Source organism: Rhinolophus hipposideros, assembly GCF_964194185.1.
Source record: "Rhinolophus hipposideros genome assembly, chromosome: 5".
Classification (NCBI taxonomy): domain Eukaryota; kingdom Metazoa; phylum Chordata; class Mammalia; order Chiroptera; family Rhinolophidae; genus Rhinolophus; species Rhinolophus hipposideros.
This window is the reverse complement of record NC_138051.1, coordinates 79,522,629-79,548,603: the sequence shown is the minus strand read 5'-3', so window position 1 is coordinate 79,548,603 and position 25,975 is coordinate 79,522,629. Positions and strand designations below refer to the sequence as shown.

The window sequence follows — 25,975 nt, the reverse complement described above, 5'->3', positions numbered from 1 at the left end:
GAAGTACTACAGAAATGCCCAGGAACCTGAACTTACTTACAATAAAGGAGCAAAGTTGTTAATATTTGAGAAATGACAATGTAGAGAACTAAAACTCAAAGTTTTCCTCCAAGCTACCCATATATATATATCAATTGGCCACATAACATACCACTTCCATAAACACTGTAGGTATCCAATTACAGTAGGGGAAAAAATAAATTTATACCACATCTCTCACATAATAAATAAAGCCTAAACAGCCTTAAAGATTTATATACATGATATTAAATAGTTATATGCTAAGAAAATGAAAGCTACTTAAAAAATAAATAAAACCTTGCTTTCTCTCAGATGTAAAGTAGCAAGCAAATTTTACAATATTACCATTATTCTTAAAGGAAAGCTTTCCTCAAGTTGCTTAGAGAACTTAGATCCTTCCCCTGTGAAATGGAATGGCTGTTTCACTGATGCACTGAATGGTACTTGCTATGCCACTGTATGGAGAGGCCGAACCAGATATTTTAAAAATTTTTCAAAAAAAAAATTTTTTTTTCAATGAAAAAGGAGTGGTTTTTACAATACGTAGATATGAGTATTGTTGGATACTGTATAAGGCACAGGGGAGACAGTGATGAAGACAACAGATATAATCCCTTCCCTCACAGAGCTTAATCCCTACTCCCAAAGAGTTCAGTATTAAGGTAGAGGGACAGCAAATTATATAATTTAAAAGAATACAAAACAGCATAGCTGCAAGTACAAGATGAAAGGTTGCAAAGTAAAAGAGCAAACCAGTTAAGTGGGACCAGTCAGGAAAGGCTTGTCCTGGAAGATGGAAGAGTAGGTGCGGAAGTGAATGTTAAACACACGGTGGAAAGGGAAGGAGGCCATCATGGGAAGATGGCGTGCACAAAGCCCAGTAGAACAGAGACTGGGCAGATGTATAGGCCTGGGGCTAAAAGACTGAATTAGGAAATAGTGAAAGGTATGGTCAGACAATTAGTAGGGAGGAACCCCAATGGTAAAGGGATTTGAACCCCTGGCGAGGGAGTTTAGGTTGAACATGGTGGGAAGCAGGAAATTATCGTGGATTCTTAATTAAGTAAATAGTAATATTAAAATATCTGGGATAGAACAACTCTGTGTGAGATTAGATTAAGACAGAGAAGTCAACCGGAAGTCACCACAATCCATAGAAGACTAGAGGACTCCAAAAGGGAAGTGGCTATAATAATAAGTGTGATGATAATAGCTACAGTAGCATAGACAGGAATAATAATTAACATTTGGATCAAAAAATAAAACTTAAGAAATGTATTAAACATTTGCTGTGCGTTGTTCCAATTCTTCACAAGTACTATTCCGTTTAATCCTCACCCAAATCCATGAGGTAGGCATATCACCATCTAAATACTAGACATGAGGCAAGTCAGAGAGGGTTAGGAACCTGCTCAGAGTCACACAGCTACTAAATAATAGAGCCGTATTTGAACCCAGGCAATCTGCCTCAGAGGCTTCGCTTTGGAGCACTATTAACATCTTCACCCGAAGTTCTGAACTAAAAATCATTATCCCCCAGATTCAAGTTGGTCTTTAAAGTAATGCATTTGCCATCCCAAACATTCCAGTTATTGTCACATTTGGATAGTTTTGTGACCCATAACATTAGACACAACCACGATGAGCAACTCCAGCTCATTTCCCACTGCTGCTATCTCAAACTTGGAACACAACTTCCACAGCCCTTCTCTATGCCTCATGTGAACACTATGACATCAGTACTGATTCATACTAATGGACTCAGCCACCCACACCACTTCCTGACTCCCTTACGTTTGTTGATCAGTTTCTCACAAGTACTATCTCCATTCTGAGTCAGCTTAGTGAGGATTGATGCACTCACACTACAAAGCAGTAAGCTGCAGGCTATGTTCCAAACCTAAAATTAGACAACTTCAGCTCTCTTCCTGCTGAATAGGACTTATGGGCTACAATAGATCCATGACTACACAACTTTCCTGAATACGCTGGTAACGGGCTTCCCTCCATGACACATCTAATGTCCATGGTCATTTCCTCTTTCCTTCTGCAGCACACACATCTGTCCTTTGAGTTATGCATAACACAATCTCTTACACTATTCAGGGAACTTTAATATTTTTCAATGGTCTGTACTTCTCATTTTTCTCTGCGTTAGGAATTTAGTTGTAAGCTCATAGAAGAATAGTTTGGGTATAGTTTCTTTGTATATTGTTATATATTGATAAGAAACTAATGGAAGTTTTTTATATCTTCAAGCCTGTTTCCTTTTCATCAATCCCCAGTTAACTCATTTCATATGATTTCTATTCCAAGCTCAAACTGCCCTCCAAAGTATGTGAATCTGGATTATTGGGAATGTTGGAAATATATCTATTTTTCTAACTGGACTGTACGAGTAAAGCTCATGGTATCAGTTAAGTTATTGTAAGACAGAATGGTACAGTGGTTAAGAGCTTATGCTCTGGAATCAGCTAGACCTGAGTTACAATCTTGACTGTGCCACTTACGAAGGAAATAACAGTAATTACCTCAGGGTTCTTATAAAGGCTAAATAAGATTATATTTGGAAGGCACAGTGGTAGGCACATAGCAAATGCTCAAGAAATATTAGTTGTCATTATTACTGCAAACTCAATAGGATCTATGTGGTTCCAGTGACGAAGTTCTGTAACTCAGCAGCGTTCATCAGAGCACGCTCTGCACCATTCTACCGGAGCAGGGCACTGAGTTCTAATATGCCTAAGGAGGAGGAGAGAGTCCCTGTTCCTCAAAAGGTTTCATGGAGTGGCAGCGCCTGGCACACAGCTGGGACTCCCTAAGTATTTGCTGAACGCTTAGAAAAAAAGAGAGCACATAAGATGACAACATATAAACAACCAGAAACAAGAAAGCTGTACAAAATTATATTCACAAATATAGGAGTGAATAGAGTGACTTAAAATCCTACGGAAAATATGAATATTGTATTTACCACGGATAATGTGTCAGACAAGCAAGGATGACTAAATACGACTTCTATAATCAAATTCATACCCTAATTGGAAAACACCAGATCTTTCCCCTCCTGTATTTGAATAAACTAAATTGGGAAAATATGGCATTCAGTAACGGTTACTGAAGGAGCTGGATCAAACACGACTCTGTTCCTTTATGATGTATTTCTAGAGTTAAAGAGCACATTAGTGAGAGACTACGTTAGCCAATCAGCAAGATGCTTCCATCTGTAAGAACTCACACTTCTCTTCAGTATTACATAAAAGTACTGCTTTTTCTATCCTTTATCCTGTTCTCGTAATGGTAAAAATTGCTATTTGCAGATATTTTCCAAAAGGTTATGACTATTATTGGGAATGTTTAATAGGAGGCCCTCTCACTGCAGCAGGAAGACAGGGAAAGATGTTTTCGTGTGGCCCTCACACCTAACTCTGCCCCCCGCCCGCCCTCACAACACCCCTCACCCACTCCTGTTAGTTCTGATCACAGACCCTTCGCCTGAGCATTCCCTCCCCCTACCTCTCAACTCTAAAAGGAAAGCAGGCAGCAGCCTTGGAAAGAGTTACTTCATCCAGTTGGCTAATGGGTCACATATTCCATGGGAAAGGATCCAGGTATGGAAAAGAGGGAATGGTTAGGCCTTGTGTGTAAAGAGAGAGAGAAGAGTATTATTAACTACATGGTTTGTAGGTCTGGGTAAAAGGTGATAAAATTCCAGTTTTAGAGTGAAATGGGAATATTTTCCCATTATGTCCACGTTGCCAGCTCCCCTGGTGCCTACTGGCATCTTCCCAGGCTTCTGTCTGGCACCTCCACCAAATACCTCAAAGAATCAGACTCATTCCAAAGCTTCTATGAGGGGAAGGGGGACCAAGGGTCCAGCCAAGTGCTTTGATCTATGCAGGGGGTCTCCAGGGATTCAGCCCAGGGAGAGGTGGGAGGGAGTAGGAGGGCCTGCCAAATGCATTTTCTCAAGACTTGTCACCCCCTTTATGAGACTCAGCATCCAGGGAAGAGTCAGGGCACAGGGTTCTCAGCCCCACTGAGGAAAGTTTAACTTTTCTATTCTTTATGATGTTGGTTTTAAAATAACAAATCACTAGGGCAAAAGAGCATTCCAAAAGAAAAAAGTCCCAGATGAGCTGGGAATAGATCCTATTCTTTTTGACTCATGTCTAAGAAAATAAAAAGCAAACTTGTACCACAGTTGACTTTCAATAGCAATTCCATTTGGCAGCTAAAACCCAAACCCAAACTAGTACCGTCCATGAGATTCAAACAACACTGGAGCTCCTGGCATGGAGCTGAAGGAAAAGCTGTCGGACAGGAGCCTGCATGCCAAGGTCAGAAAAGAGACAAGGAAAGAGAGATCCAAGGCATCTGACCAGGGCCTTCTGCCTCAAGAGACCCAGAGTGAAAAGCTCCAGGGTGACCCAGGATCAGGTAATAGGACTTGTAGCCTGGGCCTGCAGCTGTAGTAGTTGCTACAGCAGAACCAGAGCCTATACGAGGATGGACAATCAAGTTTGCGAACTCGCCCTAGAAAAAGTGCTACACACCTCATTGCTGAATATCACTACAGTCACCTTTGAAGTTCTCCCCTTGGGAAGCTATGCACCGACGCCAGAGCCTAGTCCACCCTTCAAAGCAGTTTTGGAACTCTTTTTCTGGAATGGCCTTCAGAGCTGTCATCGTATTACCCTTGATGTCCTGAATGCCATCAAAATGTCTTCCTTTTAATATTTCCTTTATCTTTGGGTAAAGAAAGAAGTCATTGGGGGCCTGATCAGGTGAATAGGGAGTGTGTTCCAACACAGTTATTTGTTTACTGGCTAAAAACTCCCTCACAGACAGTGCCCTGTGAGCTGGTGCATTGTCGTGATGCAAGAGCCATGAATGTTGTTGGTAAAAAGTTCAGGTCGTCTAACTTTTTCATGCAGCCTTTTCAGTACTTCCAAGTGGTAAACTTGGTTAACTATTTGTCCGGTTGGTACAAATTCATAATGAATAATCCCTCTGATATCAAAAAAGGTTAGCAACATCATTTTGACTCTTGATTTGGACTGACGGAACTTTTTTGGTCGTGGAGAATTGGCTGACTTCCATTGTGCACTTTGACGCTTTGTTTCAGGGTCATATTGGTACACCCATGTTTCATCACCAGTGAAAACACTGCCCATAACATCGTCTTGACTCTCCAAAAGGTCTTGGCAAACTTGGACTCTCGTTTGCTTTTGTTCATCAGTGAGCTCCTTCGGGACCATTTTTACACACACCTTTCTCATGCCAAGATTTTCAGTTAAGATTTTCCTGTTTCTCTATCGATGTTTACTTGATCTGCTATGCTTCTCACAGTCAGCCGATGATTTTGACACACAATTCGACATAGTTTTGCAACGTTTTCATCAGTTCTGCTCGTTACTGGCCGCCCTGACCTCTCTTCATCAGTGACGCGTTCTCTCCCCTCAGAAAAACGTTTAATCCATTTGTACACCGCCGTTTTCTTCATGGCATTATCCCCATAAACTTGGACTAACATGTCCCTGATTTCACTTCCTCTATTGCCAAGTTTAACAAGAAATCTAATGTTTGCTCGTTGCTCTAATTCAAGCTCAGACATTCTCCCGATGGCACACAAAAACATGCAACAACAATAATGAACACCACTCAGCAAGACATCATCACACGTTGACACGAGCACAGCTGTGAGACATTGATATACCAAGGTTATGAAACCTTACCGAGCTGTTTGTACAGTGCTGCCAATGTAAGCACACGGTGGCAAGTTCACGAAGTTAATTTTAAGGCCTCCTATGTCTTCAGCACAAAAGGTGTGGCCATCTTCTTTATAATACAGTTTTTAGTCCAGACTGAATTTGAGGATTTTCCAAAGTGAAAGACCCCTCAGAAAGTTATTAATAGCTTCTGCACATATAGGAAATAGCTCAGACAGACCATGTGAAAAGAGAAGAGGGAGAATTAAGATGGAGTCCTGACCGTACACATAACATATCTACCTCTCTCCCTCTTCCCTTTCAGAGTCCCACTGGAAGGACAGAGAAGATATTTGTAAAAGAATGAAATGGTAACAAGGCTAGAAAGCAGTTAAAGATGCCAACCACAGACCAAAAGTTTAAGGAAATCCTTTAAGATCGAAAGCAGATAGGAATAGGTTGAGAAAAGAGAGCAGAGGAAGCCCCTGCCCAGAATATCAGAGGTGAGAGTGATCTTCTAAGAAGGCCTCTGAGAAGTTCCAAGCTGGTAGTGAACGCACATGAGGAGCAGGAGTGGGCCAAGGAACAAGCATCAGACTGATAATTACCACAGAGCATTTGGAGTAGTGAGGCCAGGGGGCCTTCCCGACACCCAAAGCTCTGCCCTCAGGATAAAAACCTAAGGATGACCCTGGGGAGGACATCTTATGTGAGTGCAGGGACCTGAAACAAGGTTGGAACTTGAGGCCACTCTATCCCTCAACAGACACAACAGAGAAAAGAGAGGAAAGGTGGCACTGCCCAAAAGAGAAATCACCCAAATCTCCCTCTGGCTCCACGATAAGGCCTGCCCTATTTTGGCAAGGGGGAAGGAAGAGGCATGCTCCTCACCCACATCCACTAAGGTGCAGCCCGACAGTCACAACATGCTTTGTCCTGGCACAGATCTCACGGCCAGCCTCCCACCCAGGCAGAAGCTAGCAGGGAATCCATACCACACAACAGTAGGAGAAACCCAGGCCAGCGGTCAATTTCAATCAGTCTAGTCTTTTGTTCATAAATGTGACTCCATACACATAAGATCACTGACATTGAGAAATCCCAACAGCAGGAAAAATTACCACTCCAAGAGAAGTTACCAAAAAAAAGAGAACTTTAAAAGACTTTCAGCTGGTATCCTCAGAAAGACCAGGAGACAAACTGTATCCATTAAGCAACAATAGGCTACTACCAAAAACAAATAAACAAATAAAGCAAATGAGAAAATAAGAATTTCTGGAAACTATGACAGCCAATATAGAAATACGATGGAATGAATAATAAAATGAATAGAGTTCAAACTGGTGATCCAGAAGACAAAGATGGGGAAAAAGACTGTAAAATGAGAGAAAAATTGACATGAAGGAAAGACCCAGAATGCCTCAGAATGGAATTCTAGACGCAGAAACGAAGACAAAAAAAATGGACAATTTTCCCTGAACTAAAGAAAAACACTAGTTTCCACAGTGATAGGGCTGACCAAATGTCTAGGAGAAATGAAAAAAGACCTAGGCTGAAATATTGGTTAAATTTCAGAATTCCAATGCTGTCAAGTTTCTACTGAGTTTAAACTTTTTACTCAACTTATAGATAAAGCAAAGAAATTGAAGGGGATGTAAATGTTATAAACCTTTAAAATATAAAAATAATAAAAAGTAATCAAACTCAGAGATGGAATGTGGAAAAGAGCGAGGGTAGGAGGTGATGTGAGCGCATAAATATCAAACTGGGAATTAACAATGTAAAGTTGAGAAAAGAAACATATATCAACTATATTAGGTACTACTGCATTTCCCCCCCAAAAAATGACCTAGCCGGACCATCAGCTCTAATGTGTCTTTTGGAGCAAAAATTAATATAAGACCCGGTCTTATATTACATTATATATAAGACGTATATAAAACGTATATATATAATATATATATATACACATTATACATATCAGGTCTTATATAACATATTATGTTATATTATAACATTATATTATATATAATTACATAATATTATATTATGTTATATCATATTATATTATATTAGACCGGGTCTTATATTAATTTTTGCTCCAAAAGATGCATTAGAGCTGATGGTCCAGCTCGGTCTTATTTTGGGGGAAACCCAGTAACTACTGCTGAAAGTCTAGGGAATAAGACTGGGGTTGGGATTTGATTTCATTTATTCTGTATATGTACTCAACTTCAAAACAACTTTTAATGAGGATTTTGCAAAGAATCAAGATACTGATGCCTTGAAAAAAGAGGAGGATGAGGAGGAGGCAGCCAGGGAGGGAGGGAGGAGCAGCAAGGATGCCACACCAAACCAAAGTTAATTTCCCTGATGGCTTTGAGGACAGAAACCCAGTTTTGCTCACAATAAAAACTAAATATACATGCTACCAATTGATGCTTCATGCTAAGGAATTATTAACATGACAGTATGCTGAAAGCACAAATGGTACCTCTTCTCTGCTGACACCAAAGGCTGTCCTCCCCCAAAATTTGGTCAAGTAACTTCTCAGCCATAGAGTAACTGTCGTCATGAAAGGAGGTCCCCGCCAGTAGAAAACTGATACCCACCCTCAGCTCATACTTCTGAATGCAGATTTCAGAAGGGAACACCTGCGCTTAACGAAAGGGCACTGTACTAGTAGCGAGGACAAGGGGTGACACACGGAAAAACAAAAAAGAGGGAGGTTGCCATGTGCTGGATACTTACATTGTTGATCAGGTAGACACCCCGCCCCCTCGAAGAGGCCACTGGTTTTACTATCCAAGGTCCCCGATCCTTTGAATATGAATCTGCTCAAAGTATTGGGAGATAAAAAGGGGGAGAGACAAAGAGAAAGAAGGGACATGAGTTTATCAACTTAAATTAACAATGGCTATTTACTCAGGTACCCAAAGAATTTTCCAAATTTTCCAAATTTCTAAGTGGAGGGCAGCAGCTCAAGTAATCAGTATTTTTGGACTAGCCTTAAAAATTAAAACAAAAACAGAGACAGAAGAGAGAGAGAGAGGGAGGGAGGGTGGGAAGGAGTAGAAGGGAAGAAACAAAAAAAAAAAAAGAGGGAGGAGAAAGAGAAGGAGGAGACAGCAAAATGACAGCAAATACTACCTAACATACTTCTGCCACCATTACCCCTCTTGAATGAGACAATGAAAACAAAGTAAGACAAATATCTGGCTGTTAGCCTATCACTGTCACAAACAACCTTTATGAATGTTCGAGGTTCCTCCGTTACCTAAAGGACCTCCAGAGGCTCACACTGCAGTGACAATGTGTCAAATGCCAGACCTCCTAATATGGCCACTTTCCTTAAGCAATTTCTCTGAGCTTATAGGAAAAAAATCACCTAATATCAAACAATATCAAACAATGTGCAAGCGAAGAGGAAAAACAATAATTTACAAGTGAATAAAAAGTACCCCAGACTTGTTCCTTTCCCAGGTTCAGGTTTACACCTTAAATACCTCTGGATCATGGTTAGAGAAACCACACTGATTCCCAGAGGCTTGCCGATGGCTCTGCCTTCCACTTAGGGAAAAGTCAGAGGGCCCCGGAGAGAAGCAGGAACAAAGGACTCTCCCGCTGGTATGAGCCAAACTGTCTTTTCAAGGGCCCCCGACAGGCACTTGACGTGGTCAGTGCCACAGACCATTTCACCAGGAGGAGAAAAAGAAGTCTCCTTGTCCATTCTCCCCTATCTTCTGCTTTTTCCCTTGATGCAACCTAACAGAATCAGGAAAAATGAAATCGCCACCCAGAATTTAAAACGCTATCAGCAATTCCACTTCTAGAAATGTATCCCCTAGTTCTCCTCACACATGTGTGAAATGCTGTATGTACAACATTATTCAATGCTGTGTAACAACATCAAAAGCTGTCCGCTATATTACACCTGTGTGAGGGGCCAGCAAACTTTTTTGTAAAAACCCAGATAATAAGTAGTTGAGGCTTTGCAGGCCATGCAGTCTCTGTTGCAACTATTCACTTCTGTCATTGTAGCTCCAAAGCAGCCATAAACAGTGTAAACAAAGGGGCAGGCTGTGTTCCGATAAAACTTCATTCATGGACACTGAATTTCGTATGATTTCCACATGCCACAAAATTTTATTCTTTTTTGTTTCAACCATTTAAAAGTATAAAAACCATTTTTAGCTCGTGGGATGCATAAAAACAGGCAGAAGACCAGCTTTGATCCAAGGGCTGCAGTTTGCAGGCACCTGATCTACGTAATGGAGTATTAAGCAGACACACAAAATGGGAAAGTCATCAATGGACAGATAGGGAATGACCGCAAAGATAGGCTGTTCAGTGCAAACCAAGGAAGTGGAGGGCAGTGTGTATGGTCTGCTCCCATCTGTTCACATACACACAAGCTACATGCTAGTAAGTGCAGGGACTGTCTCTAAAAAGATATGTAAAAAACCCGGGAACACTGATCACCTCTGGGGAGGAGAACTAGATGTCTACGGAAAAGAGGAGAAAGGAAAATTTTCACTAATTATTGTCTGGTACCCTGGGAATATATACCCTTTCAAAAAAATATAACAATTTTAAAGTCCTGCTACAGATGACATTTATAGTTCCAGAAGACAGATTAAATCTTTACAGTGAAGCCACTGAATATATGTATGTGTATACAGCTTATATATTTTTTTTCATTGTGCCATTTTCCCCCAGATTCTGAGGAAACAATGGATTGAGTACAGATGACGCTATTAATAATAAAAGAAAACAAAAAAATTATAATAGATGTTCTAACCTTCGTTCATTCAACTAGTTCTAAGTACCCAATCCATGCCAATTGGTTAGCTAGGTGATTGATCCATGTCAGTCAGTTTCACGCAGGAGTGAAAAACAGTCTTCGCCCTCACGGAGATCAGACTGGCAGAAAAGGCAGACACTGATCAAGTAACTACAGACACAGGGAGAGTTACAAGGGCGAAGCGCCACATGCTGTAGAAACGCCTGAGAAAATGACCAAACCTGTCAGGAGACACTAGAAAACTCTCAGAAGCAGACGTAGAAAACTCTCGTTTCAGAGAAAGGAGTATCTAGCTAAATGGAATTTTTGCCACCTAACATGTTTAATAAATCTTTGAACCAGCCTTATCAGAAGTTTCTGCTGCTTCCGGTGCTTCACTTTCATCATGTTCTTGACATTCTAAGTACCAAAAACATTGTCTTCCGTGCTAGGCTTTTCTCCTTGTTATATTTCAGAACAAAGATTTTTTTTTTTTCCTAAACATGTGGGTAGGAAGCCAGAAAAGTCCGAGGCATCGGCAGGGCCAAGAGCTCGGCAGCCGGTGGGGATGAAGAGGTGCTAGACGGTCTGCGATTCTTTCTAGTGTCCCCCCCGCCCTACAGTGGCAGCCCATTCAGCGCAATGGAAAGAGCACTGAACCAGGAGTACAAAGACGTGAGTCTGAATTCTGGCTCTTACACCATGGGTAATTTGCTTAAACTAGCCAATTTCATCTTTAAAACGAGCTCTCTTAAAATTCCAATATTAGGATTCTATAAATTTGCTGATTGCTTTGAAATCCACTCAGGTGTAATTAACCGGCTGACATCAAAATTTTGCCCATTCCTTAGAATTATTTCTCAGTCTCTCTTGCAAGTAAAGATGGCTGTAGGACACAAGTCTGGCCAATTAGAAGTAAACAGAAATCTGCTGGGGTTTGGAGGGGGGACGTTTGCTTTTCTGATACTGTTGCCTTCCTGCTGAGAAAGCTGTCCACAGGCAGGAAAGTGGCTGGAGTTGGCACGAGATTCTTCTTTAGGTTCTTTAGGGTCACAGACCTCCAAGTGTATCACATACTGCAACTGGCAACAGCGCACCAGGAGTCTAGGAAGATCTACACCATGTATTCCAACCCCCACACTAATTACTGGTGGTACCCAGGCTTTCACATCTCTGGAGGTAGCGGCTGGTCTCTGGGCCAGACCTCTACAGAGATGGATTTAAGGTCTTCTCTTAGTAGAACAAAAAAGCCATAAACTCACAAGCTCCACCTTGGCTGGTACCTCCAGTGTTTTCAGGCAATACTCGTATCTGTTCCTTGTGAGTTCCCTTTCAAAGGCCCTTCACAAACTATTTCCATCCCTTTCTGCGCCTCTCAGACACACAAACCCATCCCTACGCCCTTCATTCCTGTCATGTGATCTCATCACCCTCCTCGCCAAGAAGACTGGGAATTTGTAACATATGAGGTCTGACAACTAAGTTTGCGAACTTAATTGTCAAACCTTGTTAACCCACTCGCTTGCTTTCCTCTACTTCTAAAATTTTACCTGAGTCATTACTTAGCCTTCCTTTTCTTTTTTTCCTTCTTTTAAGAAAGAGACATGCCCACCTCCTTCCTAAAGCTTACCCTTCCACTGGGCTGCTGATTTAACCCTCTCCTGCCTCCCCAGGGACCTCACTCCCTTGCTCAGACCTTCGAGCTCACCTCACTCTGATTTCTCTGTGGTACTGCTCCTCGTAATTTTTCCTTCCCTTACCTGCAACTTCTAGAATTTATGTTTCTGGCCAGAACTGAAAACTGCCTTTACAACTGCCTGCAAAACGTCACAACATGGATGCCTGCCTGTGGACACGTCAAATCCAAAGCTGATCCAAACTGTAAACTCCTCCTTCCCCTTTAACACTCTTCCTTTGCGTTCCTGGTTACACTCCCTGGAGGAGGACTTAATGCTCCTCCAGCTTCTCAGACTCACGCTCGCAGCCAGTTAGTGAACCTCATTTACTCTGCCATCCTTCCCATCCTGGCTGCTAGCTCAGCCCAGATACACTTCTCACCTGGGTCACTCAGCAACCTTCAAAGTGAACACTGCACTTCTCCCCTGCTCCCTCCAACTCATTTCAAGCAGTCATTTGTCTAAAGACCAGCCTGTTCACCTCCCTTTCCTTCTCAAAAATCTCTTATTGCCCACACGCAAGTAACCACTGGAAGTCAGGAACACAAGCGTCAAGAAGAAAATGGAATTTCCAAATTAAAACATGCTAGGTGTACACCAAAGGGCAAGACAATACTTTCTGAAGAAGTCTCTTTGAAAGAGGAAGGGGTAGGAATAGATGGGTTTCTCCCCTAATGTGTAAACTTAGCAACACAATTAACTTAATGATACTGGATTTCTCCCCAGTGGATTTAGAGGTCACAAACACCTGGCAACTGGCAAAGAATGACTGATATCCTGGCAAGATGGAAACCAAGAAGATTCCTCTTTACACGTCTTCCCTGTCTTCCCTCTTCACAAACACAGTCCCTGCTGGGCTCTTTGCATGGCAACAGCAATGAGTGGTTTGTTTGGGAGAGTGAGGAACCCCATTTGCCTATAACAACTGCCCTGGGGCTAAATGTGGCGGCTTTGGATTGTCCCTGTATTAACTATATGTGTTCTATTATTGACCTTTTGAATTCATTTTTGTTAAAAGCAGAACACATGCGAGTTTGAATAATAAGCTGAAAGACAGGTCAGGCTTGAACTTACAGAGAAACCCTAAGTCTCTCCGATCATCTAGAATGAGCTTCCCCAGCCTTTCACCTGCCTCCAAAGGGTGGGAAGAACAGAAGAAGCGACTGCAGAGGAGAAAGGGAACTTTCAACTTAGATGCCGTTAGTCTTTATAGGAAATTATTCCAAACTTTAATTTCTCATTAGGACTCCAACACCAGGAGGAGTCATTTCGGGAACAGTTCTACATTGCCGACATGCTAGTTGAAGCATTTTTATGCTACAGTATTATGTTGGCTTATTACATAATTTCACTTTGATTATGTAATGATATCTCTCAACATAACTTGAAATAGGAAATATTATTGAATATTTATTAAGCACCATAAGACACCATTCCAAGTGCTTTCCATGTATGAACCTATTGAAACATCCTAACAACACTACAAAGTCAGCTGTGGTTTGGAGGCAAGTTGTTTTTACAAGTCCCTTTTTACAGAGGAGAAAGCTACGGCACAGAGAGGTTGAAGGAACTTGGCTAAAGTCACATAACAAAAATTCTTAACTACAAATTTTCAGCTTTGAGTGCATTGCTGTCTTTTAACTTAATTCATCTAATAATCTACCCTGACCCATTTCAGAGCCCTCTGTGGGAAAATACTGAACTGTCAACCTATGGTCCCAGTGGGACCAACAAGTGCTATTATCAGTGATGCAGAGCATGGCCTCTGAAGCCAAACTGCCAGGTTTGAATTCCAATCCCACCATCTGCCAGCTGCACATGGAAAGTTCCTTAACCTCTCTGTACCTTAGTCTCCTCATCTGTAAAACTGGGAATTTTAATAGTACCCACCTCAGAGCAGAGGCACCACTTAGAAGAGGCCTAACAGGAAGGAAGTGTTCATTAAGTGTTGTTAGCTATTACTACTACTATTTAGGTCTCACAAAAGATGTGCCTCACACCTTCTCTGTGCACTGAGCCAAGAGTCAGACTCTGCCCCAGGAGGAAAGCCTGAAATAGCTCATCTCCTCTGTCTAGACCTGGGGAGGTAAGTTCGCTTCCAGGCAAAAGAAATAAGAAGCCCACTGACCCCTGGATGCAGGCTACTTGGCCCTATCTACTTTTACCAGCAATACAGCTGACATTCAGATCCCTATTTGGCTCCCATGTGTATTTTTCAATTAGTCTGAACTCAAAGGAGAGAGTGACTAACTGGTACCTCTGATCCCTAACACCAAAGATGCACAATAATACTTCTACTTCCAAGAATATAAGTCACACAGGTCCAGAAACCAAGGTGACAGAAATATTCCCTAAATGTTAAAAGGAAAAGAGACACCCAACAAGCGTGCGTATGTAGTTTATATGCATAAGTATATACATCCTTATAAGGATACTAACTCTTGTCAATGAAGAAGAGACTTTTTATATTAAGAATATGTTTATATTGCACCAGTGTGTCCTTCCATAAATGACACTGGCAGACTTACTAAGAATAAACATACAGGTACGTAGTCAGGATAAAAATAGCTTTAAAGGTATCTCTGCAGCTGTTTCACGAATGAAACAATTTTTGAAGGATTTGGAAAGCCCTGACTGGTTCCCGCCTTGAGGCAGCCCTTGGAGTGAGTCCGCCCCAGGTCCAGTTGCTGGTGTTGGGCGCTCTAAGTCAAGCACTTACTACAGAATTCCGCGTACTCAGCTGGCAGCAGGAAGGTCTGAGGGAGGATGTGGAAAGCCTTGAATCCATGCGTATGCTGCATTCGAATGATGTTTTTATACAGTCGGTCCTTCCGGGTTAGTTCATACGACCTAAAAACCATAGAAGTAGTCCCATTTCAGAAAACTCCAATTCAGAGACCTTCCTGTGTTATCCTATCCTCAAGAGGTCACAGTTCCCAGTTCTGAAGCAGTTACTGAGGACAGCGGCATATGCCACATCTATCACTTTGTCAACCTCAAAGGTTTATTCATCATTTTCATGGAATGGATTTCTTTGATCAGATTTATTCCTAATGAATAAATTAAGGTGTAATTTACGTACAGTAAAATTTGCCATTTTTAGAGTATAATTCTATGAATTTGAACAAACACATACAACTGTGTAACCACCACCATCACAATCAACATATAGATGAGTTCCAACATCCCCAAAAGTCACCTCCAGGCCTTCTGTGGTCAACCCTTCAGTCACCTCCAGGCCCTGGCAAACAGTCATCTGTTTCCTGTCCCTATGTGGCCTTTTCCAGAAAGTCAAATGAAGGGAACCAATCATACGGCATGTATTCTTTGGAGACTGGCTTCTTGCTCTGATTATAACACAACTGAGGTTTAGCCTTATTGTTGCGTGTATCAGTATTTCATTCCCTTTTATGGGTCAGCAGTAATCCATTATTCGTGTGTAACAGTTTGTTTATCGACTCACCAGGTGAAGGATATATGAGCTGTTTCCAGTTTTTGAAGATTATGAATAAAGTTACTGTAAGCATTTGTGTACAGGTTTTGATATGAACATAGGCTTTTATAAGTTTTTGTGTGAACATACATTTTCATCTCTCAGGCAGTGGGATGGCTGGGTTTAATAAGCTTGTTTAGTAAGTAGTATTAGTTTTCTTATTGCTGCCTAATAAAATTATTCTAAAACATAGCAACTGAAAATAATAAACATTTTCTATCTCACACAGTTTCTGTGGGCCAGGAGGAATGTGGGACTGGCAGAGCATGGTAGCTCTCTCTTGGGGTTTCTCATGAGGTTACAAGATGTCAGCCAGGGCTGCAGTCATCAGGCTTGACAGGGGCTGGAGGACCCACTTTCGAGATAGCTCACTCACATGGGGCTGGCTGTTGGCAGGAAGCTTCAGTTCTCTCCATGTGAATTTTTCCATCAGGCTGACTGAATGACACAGTGTCACTTCTGCCACATTCTATTATTTAGCAGTCAGTCACTTAAGTCCAGTCCACATTCAAAAACCGAGAAATTAAGCTCAATCTTTTGAAGGCAATGTCAAGGAATGTGTAAATACATTTTAAAACCATCACATAAGTATGTGTTTAACTTTATAAGAAACTGACAAATTGTTATCCAAAGGGGCTGAACCATTTTGCATTTCCCACAGCAAAATTTTAGATTTCCAGTTACACTGCATCCTGACCAGCACTTGGTATTGTCTGCTTTTTCTGTTTGTTTTTAGCCCTTCTAATAGGTATGTAGTAGACCACATGTTTTAATTTGGATTTCACTAACGACTACTGACATTCAACGTCTTTTAATGTGCATCTTTTCATATCCGTATATCTTCTTTGGTGAAGTATCTGTTCAAATATTTTGCCCATTTTGAAAAACAGTGTTGTTTATTATTGAGTTTTGACAGTTTATCATATATTCTGGACATAAATTCTTTACCAGATATGTGTTTTACAAATATTTTCTACCAATCTTTAGTTTGTCTTTTCATTTTTTTTAACAGTGTCTTTCAAAGAATAGACATATTAAATTTTGATGAAGTGCAATTTATCTGTATTTTTCTCATACGGATTATGCTTTTATTGTTATATCTAAGAACTCTTTACCTAATCCAAAGTCATAAAGATGTTCTCCTATGTTTTCTTCTAGAAGTTTAGGTTTTACATTTAAATCTATGATGTCAGGTACCTTTCAATAGAGCAAAGTAGCTACTGGAGCATTACCTGGGAAAGTGATTAACCTTTTGTGCTTCAGAGAGAGTGCGAAGTAAGAAGGGCTTCAGGTGGGACCCTGTCCACATTAGGTTATAGTCAGTGCTGCTTGGGTGAACCTGAAGGCAGATAAAAAGACAAGGTAAAAAACATCAGAGAGAGTCCTTCTCCATGAAAAGCAAAGAGCGATGGCAGAAAAGGCCATAGAGATTTTACATCCACAAAGTACTCACGGGGTGGCCCAGTTAGTAGGTGAGCCTAGCAAAACAAAAGTTGAATACAGAGAACATGGGGATAATCAAATTTAAAGAATGAGAGAGTCGGGCAAAGCCCAAATGCAAAAAGAATAAATTAATCCTTCTACAAAAGTCCATGACATCTCTTAATATTCTTGCACATAAAAGCATGAGAAGAGGGCCCAAGTCCAAAACTCCCTTTTCAGAGTGCCCAGATGTTCTTGCAAATGCTGGAAATAAAGTACTGATCAGAACTAAAAACTTCTAGTAGCAAACCAACTTAGAATTCATCCCTTCATTCATAGGCATTCACTTGTCCATTCATTCAACAATTATATTCTGTGCCTATGATTTGATAGGCACCATATTAAGCCCTGGAGATAAAAAGAGCAGTAAGACAGGATATAAACTGGTATCAAAAACTCCTCAAAATGTCTACTTCAGACCTCAACGTAGGATAAGGAGCTAGCAGCCAGACCTGTATCAACTGTCTCAAAATATCTACAGTGGAAATCTGTGCAACATTTTTGCCATCCCTTTTGATGTCAACATCCCAATTTCCCCAATTTTCTTTGGGAATAACATATTCCTTGGTTTTAAAGGATCTGCCGATTACCCACCCCACCCCCTCTTACTCCAAGGAGTGAATCCATCACCCAAGCTGGGCTAGTCATTCTATCTCCAGATGTGATTCCTGAGTGGAGAAAGGCACAAGGACAATGAATGGAGTCAAGTCACTTCCATGGCACTGCCCTGAAGAAATGGTTCTGAAGATTTCTGTTCCCAAATCCCCTGAGCTGTCCTGGTCTCTCTCCTTCCAAAGGCCTGCCTTTCAGCCTTTCTTCTGACTCTGCTAGCCATCTTGTGTACATTTTTCCCACAAACCCCTTCGGTTTAAGTTAGGCAGAGTCTGTTTTTTGTTGCTTGCAATCAAAGAATCTTAAATGGGTAACAGACAATTATTTATGGGTAACTCTGGCTCTCGCCCAAGCCTAAAAACATAGCAAGAAAAATATCTTTTTTACAAAACAAAAAAAATCTTGTGAAAATGTTTTCCATGAATTGCAAGGAAAAACTGGTAAAGCCAGTAAAATTCAATGCAAGTTCTGTGTCATCACTACACATTGGTCCCATGTACTTCTAGAGTTTGCACTGTTAAGTAACAGTCAGGTGGCTAAGATTGTCAGCTTTTGGACAGATCAGGTGAGGTAGTAAAAATGAGCTTACTTCATGAAATCCATGCGCTGTCAGAATGCTGCGTACCAGGCGACTGTCTGTTCTCACAATCTTGTAAGACAAATGATAACGCTCTAAAGAAAAACATAGAATCAAGTTCAGTAACCAGGAAGTTAACTGTAGAGACAGATAAACTCTAAGAGCGTATCTTTCTTAATTATACTCAATAACATTATATTGCTACCGTTACGATACTAAAAGGAAAGGTTGTGGATTATTTTGGACCAAGGGTTCTTAGCCTGAGATTTGTTGGGGGTTACTAAGCATGGAGGGAAAATGACATCGTTGTTTTTTATCAATTTCTAGCTGAAATTTAATATTACCTTCAATTAGGAATATAGGTATCAAAGCAGAGTAGTATTAGCAGTTCCTGGACCCTGCCACCAATAGATATCAGGTATTTTATTTTATACTTATTACAGTTATCTCAAAATCTCACTTATTCTCACAGTATTTAAAAATTATGCAAGTTGAGGGGGGTTGACACAGTTACTCCATTTTTCTGATAAATGTCTATAAATGATAAATGTCTAACTATTACATATAAATGATAAATGTCTATTACATTGTTTTGTGCACCTGAAACTAATTTTTAAAAACAAGGAAGGAAAAAAAATTATGGAAGTTAACAACAGATCTACCACTAGCTTATGTTGTTTAATGCACTAATAAAAAGGCACGTATCAAATTTGGGGTTTGAAAAATGTCTTGATAACTGTATTTCAATACAATTGATTTTTTTTTTGTAGTCATATGTAAATTTTTTTATACACTTAAGAAACATTATTCCAAAAAGAGACCCACAGGCATCTCCCCACTGCCAACAGGGTCCACTGCACCGAAAAGACTAAGAACCCTGCTCCAGAGGGCCCTCCGTGGCAATACTGCTGGTTACAGGTGTCTCAGACCAGCGGTGATAAACTGGCGACCTGCGGACCAAAACCAGTACGCGGACATGGTCTGTTCATTCCACAGTGCACTTTAAAAATAAAATGGAGGGGCAGCCGGTTGGCTCAGGTGGTTAGAGCGCACTGCTCGTAACACCCAGGTCGCCGGTTCGATCCCCACATGGGCCAGGGAGCTGTGCCCTCCACAACTAGACTGAAAACAGCGACTTGACTTGAAGCTGATGGGTCCTGGAAAAACACACTGTTCCCCAATATTCACCAATTTTTTTAAAAGTTGAATTTATTGCTAACTTTTTGAAGTTGGAGGAATTCATGTAAAAAATCTTGATTCCTGGGCTTCTCTGGAAAACCCTGGGCTCTCTCTCCATGTGGCGTGGCAAGAGTCACCTGAAGCAGTGCAGGTCCTTCCTCCAGGACAGGCCCGCCCAGTTCGGCACAGTCCCCACCAGGCCGGCTGCTCTCACTCACATTTCCTGCCTGGCCCCTGGAAGCATTCTGTGCTTGGGAGCCCTGTCTGAGAGGCAAGTGTGCCGTCATGTGAGATGTCTACGTACCTGGAAGACTAACAATTACTCTGGCTCATTCAAGTCAACCTATTTCTATGCATGACTACAAATTGCTTGAAAAGTTACTAAGAATTCCACAGAACCGTTTTTTTAAAGGACGGCATGTTGCCCTTTTCCTTATGAGATACATGCTGAATAAAGTCTTTAGGCATAAAGCATTTGAACTAGTTCGCAAATGCTGGTGAGAGAGAGAAGCAAATATGGCAAGATGTTAATAATTGATGAATGTAGGAAAGAGTATACACATGTTCACTGTTGTATTCTTAAAACTTGGACAAATGAAATAAAATCAGGTCTTTTCATTGTGATAGCTGTGATCGCAACATCTCCATTTTTGCCAACAGCTAAAACATCATCGACTGTGCCTGCCTCTGTGCCCGTCTGCACTACTCGCCTCGCAGTACAGGCTACAGAGGAGGTCATCCGTAAGGTGTGCAGAAAAATAAAGAATGATTGATTACACAGGACTGGGGGAGACGGGGAAATAAGAGAACGAGTACGTCTCAGGCACCAAACATGGTTCAAATTCTGGTTCTACTACCACCTGGCTGTCATCTTGAATGAGTTACTTCATTTTTCTATGCTCAATTTCCTCACCTGCAAAATGGGGTTGATAGAATAGTAGTTGATACATAACAAAAAAACATTATGTAGTAAAAGAGTAAATACATAGTAAAATAACTATTAATACATAGTAGCACACATAGGAAATTATATTTTATATAGCAAATTAAAAAAATAAAAATGCTATTAACATGCTTCCTCCTACTTCTAATATACAAGAAAAATGTGAGTATCACTGCGCTCAGTGGCAGACCTGATTCTCACCGTATGTCAGTAGTAAGCAGTGACTGACTCCTACTCCAAACCTACGAACTATAACCCAATTCAGATACATTGAACATGTTTTAAAAGGGGAATGCAAAAAAGGCAGGGTAGGATGATATATGAACAGCAATTGTGACCACTGGGATTTTAATGCACATTCATGTTCTGTGTTGAACAGCCCAGCACCAATGATGCTGATTACCGGTATATATTAGACCAGAGGCCATCAATTGGTAACCTAAGGGCCAAATCCACCCTACAGACATGGTTTGTTCATTCCTTGTGGTGTTTTAAATATAAAATTGAATTAGTTGAGAAAATCAGAACAATTCATATAACCTTTTAAAATCGGAACAATTCATAGAACAATCTAGATTTCTGGGCTTCTCTTGAAAAAACCTGGTAACCCTAAGCTCTCTCTCCCTTGGCAAGAGTCAAATGGAGACTTGCACCTGTAAACTGAATTTGTCCATCTGCCCAAGAAAGAACCACCTTGCCCGTGTTTCCTTCCTATAACAACAGGAGGTAGGGCATGGTTTTTCTTGACTAACTGCAAACCGCCAAACATCCAATATCAGAGCCTCTAACCCGCACTGCGTCAATTCCACCATGAGGCTGTAGAATTTCCTCTTCTCCAACCACCTACATGCATCTCAGGAGGCAACTGGATGTGCTAGGACCCCTCGCAAGTTCCAGGACTGACTGCAGCAGAGCAAAAAAATACAAGGAACCAATAATCTGACTGTCAGCACTGAAGCATCTAGTGAATAGTGAAGTATCCTAAGGGGGTTGGTCAAAAATAGCATGGGAAACCAGAATGAAGATAAAATGGACGTTTTTGACTTTGAGAATACAAGAATAACCGCTTCAATGGCAACATAGTATGGCTTGCCTTACAGTCTGAAAACTACAAGTGCGCTACTGAACATGGCAGTCGTTAGCCACATGTCACTGAGCACTTGAAATGTGACGAGTGTGACAGAGTAACTGAATTTTTTATTTTATTTAATTATGGAAATTTAAAAACTGATACTCGATCCAATTATTGGAAAACTTGTTTAGAATAACTTGAGCATGTCAATTTACTTTTTCAACTATAACACTTACGAAATCTAAATACAGGTTAAGTACTCCCAGTGAAAATTTTACCCCATATGGAGATGTGAGTATAAAACACACAATGGACGTGAACTATCTTAATGATTTTTTTTATACTGAGTAATGTGGAAATGATATTTTGGATAAAATAAAATATATTGTTAAAATTAATTTCCCCTATTTCTGTCGACTTTTTTAAATAAGGCCACTGGAAAATTACATACACAGCTCGCATCCTATTTCTATTGGGCAGTGCTAGTCTATACAAATGCAAATTTATGAAACTGACACATTCAGAAACAAATTATAAAGTGATACTTCATTCTAGGAAAAGATTCCTTTAAACTGAAAACATCTCCGTTGCCTCTAAAATGCAATCCCATTTACTTGTTCAAAGTACACACAATTTTGAAAAAAACAAGAATATGGTGAAAAAAAATACATTCCTAGAATATTTAACAAAGCATATGAAACCATATTGTACCGAAAATATTAACAGTGAATTCAATGAAGCATTTACTAGATAACAGAAAAAACAAGGTTGACATCTAATATGAGATTAACAGAAGAAAACGAATGCCCCAGATACACCTCTCAAGGGGATTTAACCACAGGATTATGATCTCAACAGATCTATGTCAGCTATTTAAGAGAGCAAAAAGGAAAAAAATAGATCGAGTGTTTAAAAATTCAGAAATCTGAGGGAGCAACTAGCAAAAGTCATTCGAATTGTTCTTTACATAGAGGAAGGTAAAAAAAAGTTAGTAAACCCCAAGGAATTGGGAAGATACAGAAAATTCAAAAACAGAGTTTGAGAAATAAGTTTAGTGGCTTTTTCTTTAATCACAGGAATGCCTAAAGGAAAAAAAAAAAAAAAGACTTATAGGTTCTAAAAAAGTGATTGCATGAATAATGGTATGACAACATTGGTGGATACCAACTTCCAACAAATGTTAGGTATTCTAAAAGAAAAAGAAGGGTCTGCCTATGGCCATAGAATACATAGATTAATTTATGTGACAAGCACACCAAAAGTAGTATGTTTTGTGTGTGTGGGGGGGGGGGTTATTTACTTCTGTTGTTTTCAAGTTCACCGTTGATGTTTTGACTCAAGTCATATTTAGGAGTTTCTCAGCAAATGTTAGCAAATCTTCAGTTGCTCAGGATTCGAGAATATAAAGGAACCATGTCCCTTTAAGTGGTAACCTAGCAACTTGCTGAGGGGATTAGAACACAATGGACCCCTGGGGAGGGAGCAGGATTCAAATCTCAGAAGCAGATGCTCACCATCTTTTGAACTCCTGGCTTATTACAGAGCAAGGACAAACCTTAAAGTCATTTCAAAGCAGAGCAGATATTATTCAACAAGCAGAGTAAGTTTTGAGGGTGTGCTATGTGCCAAGCATTAAATGATAACACTGACTTCTCACAGTGCCTGCAAAATAGGTATTATCTCCATTTTACTGACCATGAGTTAAGATGGCTTTACTGGTGAATTTTATCCAACATTTAAAGAATTAAATCCTTCCAAAGAGGACGAGGGAACTCATTCTATGAGGTCAGCATTATCTTGACACCAAAGCCAGACAAGGCATCACAAGAAAACTACAGACCAATATCCCTTATAAACATGAATGCAAAAATCCTCAACAAAACACAAGCAAACCAAATCCAGTAGCACATTAAAAGGATTATACACGTGACTAAGTGGGATTTATCTCAGGCACACCGGGTGGTTCAACATGCAACAGTCAATCAGTGCAATACACCACATTAATACAATGAAGGAAACAAAACACAGAATCATCTCAATTGATGTAGAAAAAATCCAACACCTTTGCATGACAAAAACACTCAACAAAAGAATAGAGGGGGACTTTCTCAACATGATAAAAGGCATTTTGAAACAACCACAGCTAACATTGTACTGAACGGTGAAAGACTGAAAGCTTTCCCCCTAAGATCAGGAACAAGACAAAGATGCCCACTTTCGCCACTTCTATTCAACACTGTACTGGACGTTCTAGTCAGAGTAATTAGGTAAGGAAAAGAAACAAAAGGCATCCAAGTTAGTAAGGAAGAAGTAGAAATGATCCCTGTTTGCAGATGACGTGATCTTGTATAGACTGTCCAAAAAAAATACCCCCCACCCTGGCAACAATACACACACACAGACTATTAGAGCTAACAAATGAGTTCACCAAGGTTTCAGGATACGAGATCAATATGCAAAAATCAACTGTATTTCTACACACTGGCAATGAACAACCCAAAAATTAAAATGAGAAAAAAACTCCATTTAGAGTATCAATTAAGAATAAAATATTTAGGAATAAATTTAATAATCAAGGAACTACAAGACTTGTACACTGAAAAATATAAAACACTGTTGAAAGAAATTAAAGAAGAGCTAAATGGAAAGACATTCCTTGTTCATGGACCAGAAGACTTAACATTAAGATGACAACACTACCAAAAGCAATTTACAGATTCAATGCACTCCTTATCAAAGCTGATCCTAAAATGTATATGGGATTGCAAGGGACCCTGAATAGAAACACACACACACACACACATACACACACACACACGCACACACATCCACACACACACAAATCTTGGAAAAGAAGAACAAAGTTAGAGAATTCACACTTCCCAATTTCAAAATTTAGTACAAATGTACAGTAATCAAAACAATATGGTACTGGAAGAAAGATAAACATACAGATCAATGTAATATTAAAAGTCCAGAAATACACCACGCACCTACAGCCAACTGATTTTCAACAATACCAAGACTATTCAACAGGGAAAGAATAGTCTCTTCAACTAATTTCACTGGGACAACTAGATATCCACATGCAAAAGAATGAGGATAAACCCTTATCTCACACTCTATAAAAAAAATGAAGACCATTTAGCTCTAAATATAAGAGCTTAAACTATAAAACTCTTAAAAGAAAGCATAGGGATTATGACCTTGGATTAGGCAACAGTTTCTTAAATATGACACCAAAAGCAAGAGCAACAAAAGAAAAAATAGATACACTAGACATCTCCAAAATGACAACCTTTTGCTCATGAAAGAATACTAATAGAGTGAAAAGACAAACCACAGACCAGGAAAAAAATATTTGTAAATCATGTATCTGATAAGGGTCTAGTATCCAGAATGTATAAAGAACTCTTATAACTCAACAGCAAAAATACAAACAACTCAATTAAAAAATAGGCAAAGGCCTTGAATAGATGTGTCTCCAACGAAGATACACAAATGGCCAATAAGTACACAAAAAGATGCTCAAAGTAATTAGTCATTAAGAAAATGCAAATCAAAACCACAATAAGGTACCACTTCACACCCACTAGTATAGCTATAATCTAAAAAATAGAAAACAACAAGTGTTAGTGAGGATGTGCAGAAATTGGAACGCTCATGAATTGTTTGTAGTAACATAAAATGGCACGGTCACTGTGGAAAACACTTTAGCAGTGCCTTAATAAGTTAAACAGAATTACCATAGGACCTAGCAATTCCATTCTTAGGTATATATCCAAAAGAACTGAAAACAGGTGTTCAAACAAAAACTTGTACATGAATGTTCATAGTAGCACTATTTACAATAACCAAAAGGTAGAAACAACCATTCATCAACTGATGAATGGAAAATAAATTGTGGTACATCTATACAATGGAATATTACTCAGCCATAAAAAGGAATGAAGTACTGATACATGCTACAACGTGGGTGACCCTTAAAACATTATGCTACGCGAAAGAAGGCAAACACAAAAAACCACATATTGTATGAGTCCATTTATATGAAACATCCAGAACAGGTAAATCCACAGAGACAGAAAGTAGATTAGGAATTGCCAGGGGTTGGGTAGTGACTACTTAATGGGTACAGGGTTTACCTCTGGGATGATGAAGGTGTTCAGAAACTAGATAATGGTGATGGCTACACAACATTGTGAAGGTACTAAATGCCACTGAACTGTACAGTCTAAAATGGTTAAAATGCTAAATTTTGTTTTGTGTATTTTACCACAATAAAAAAAATAACAATAAACACATGTACACGTAATTCTGAAAAAATTCAAAAAGGAAAAACAATTTAATATGCAGAAAACAATCCAAGAAATCATAAACAATCAATCCTTTCAAGTATAACAAACCAATAGATTCTTCTCATGGC

General features: G+C 39.9%; 1 protein-coding gene across 18 annotated transcripts in view; it reads right to left on the bottom strand.

The window, feature by feature from the left end:
* The window catches only part of TTLL5 (tubulin tyrosine ligase like 5), a 241,135-nt gene that overhangs the window by 207,151 nt on the left and 8,009 nt on the right, over positions 1–25,975 (bottom strand). For all 18 annotated transcript variants that reach the window (XR_013993323.1, XM_081048131.1, XM_081048142.1 and 15 more), the window contains 4 exons: positions 18,368–18,450; positions 16,917–17,023; positions 14,911–15,041; positions 8,484–8,566 (listed from right to left, as the gene is read on the bottom strand). Coding sequence is in view for 17 of the 18 variants with exons in the window: in XM_081048131.1 (XP_080904257.1) it covers positions 8,484–8,566; positions 14,911–15,041; positions 16,917–17,023; positions 18,368–18,450 (404 nt within the window). In the remaining variant the exon portion in view is untranslated. The remainder of the gene's footprint in view (positions 1–8,483; positions 8,567–14,910; positions 15,042–16,916; positions 17,024–18,367; positions 18,451–25,975) is intronic.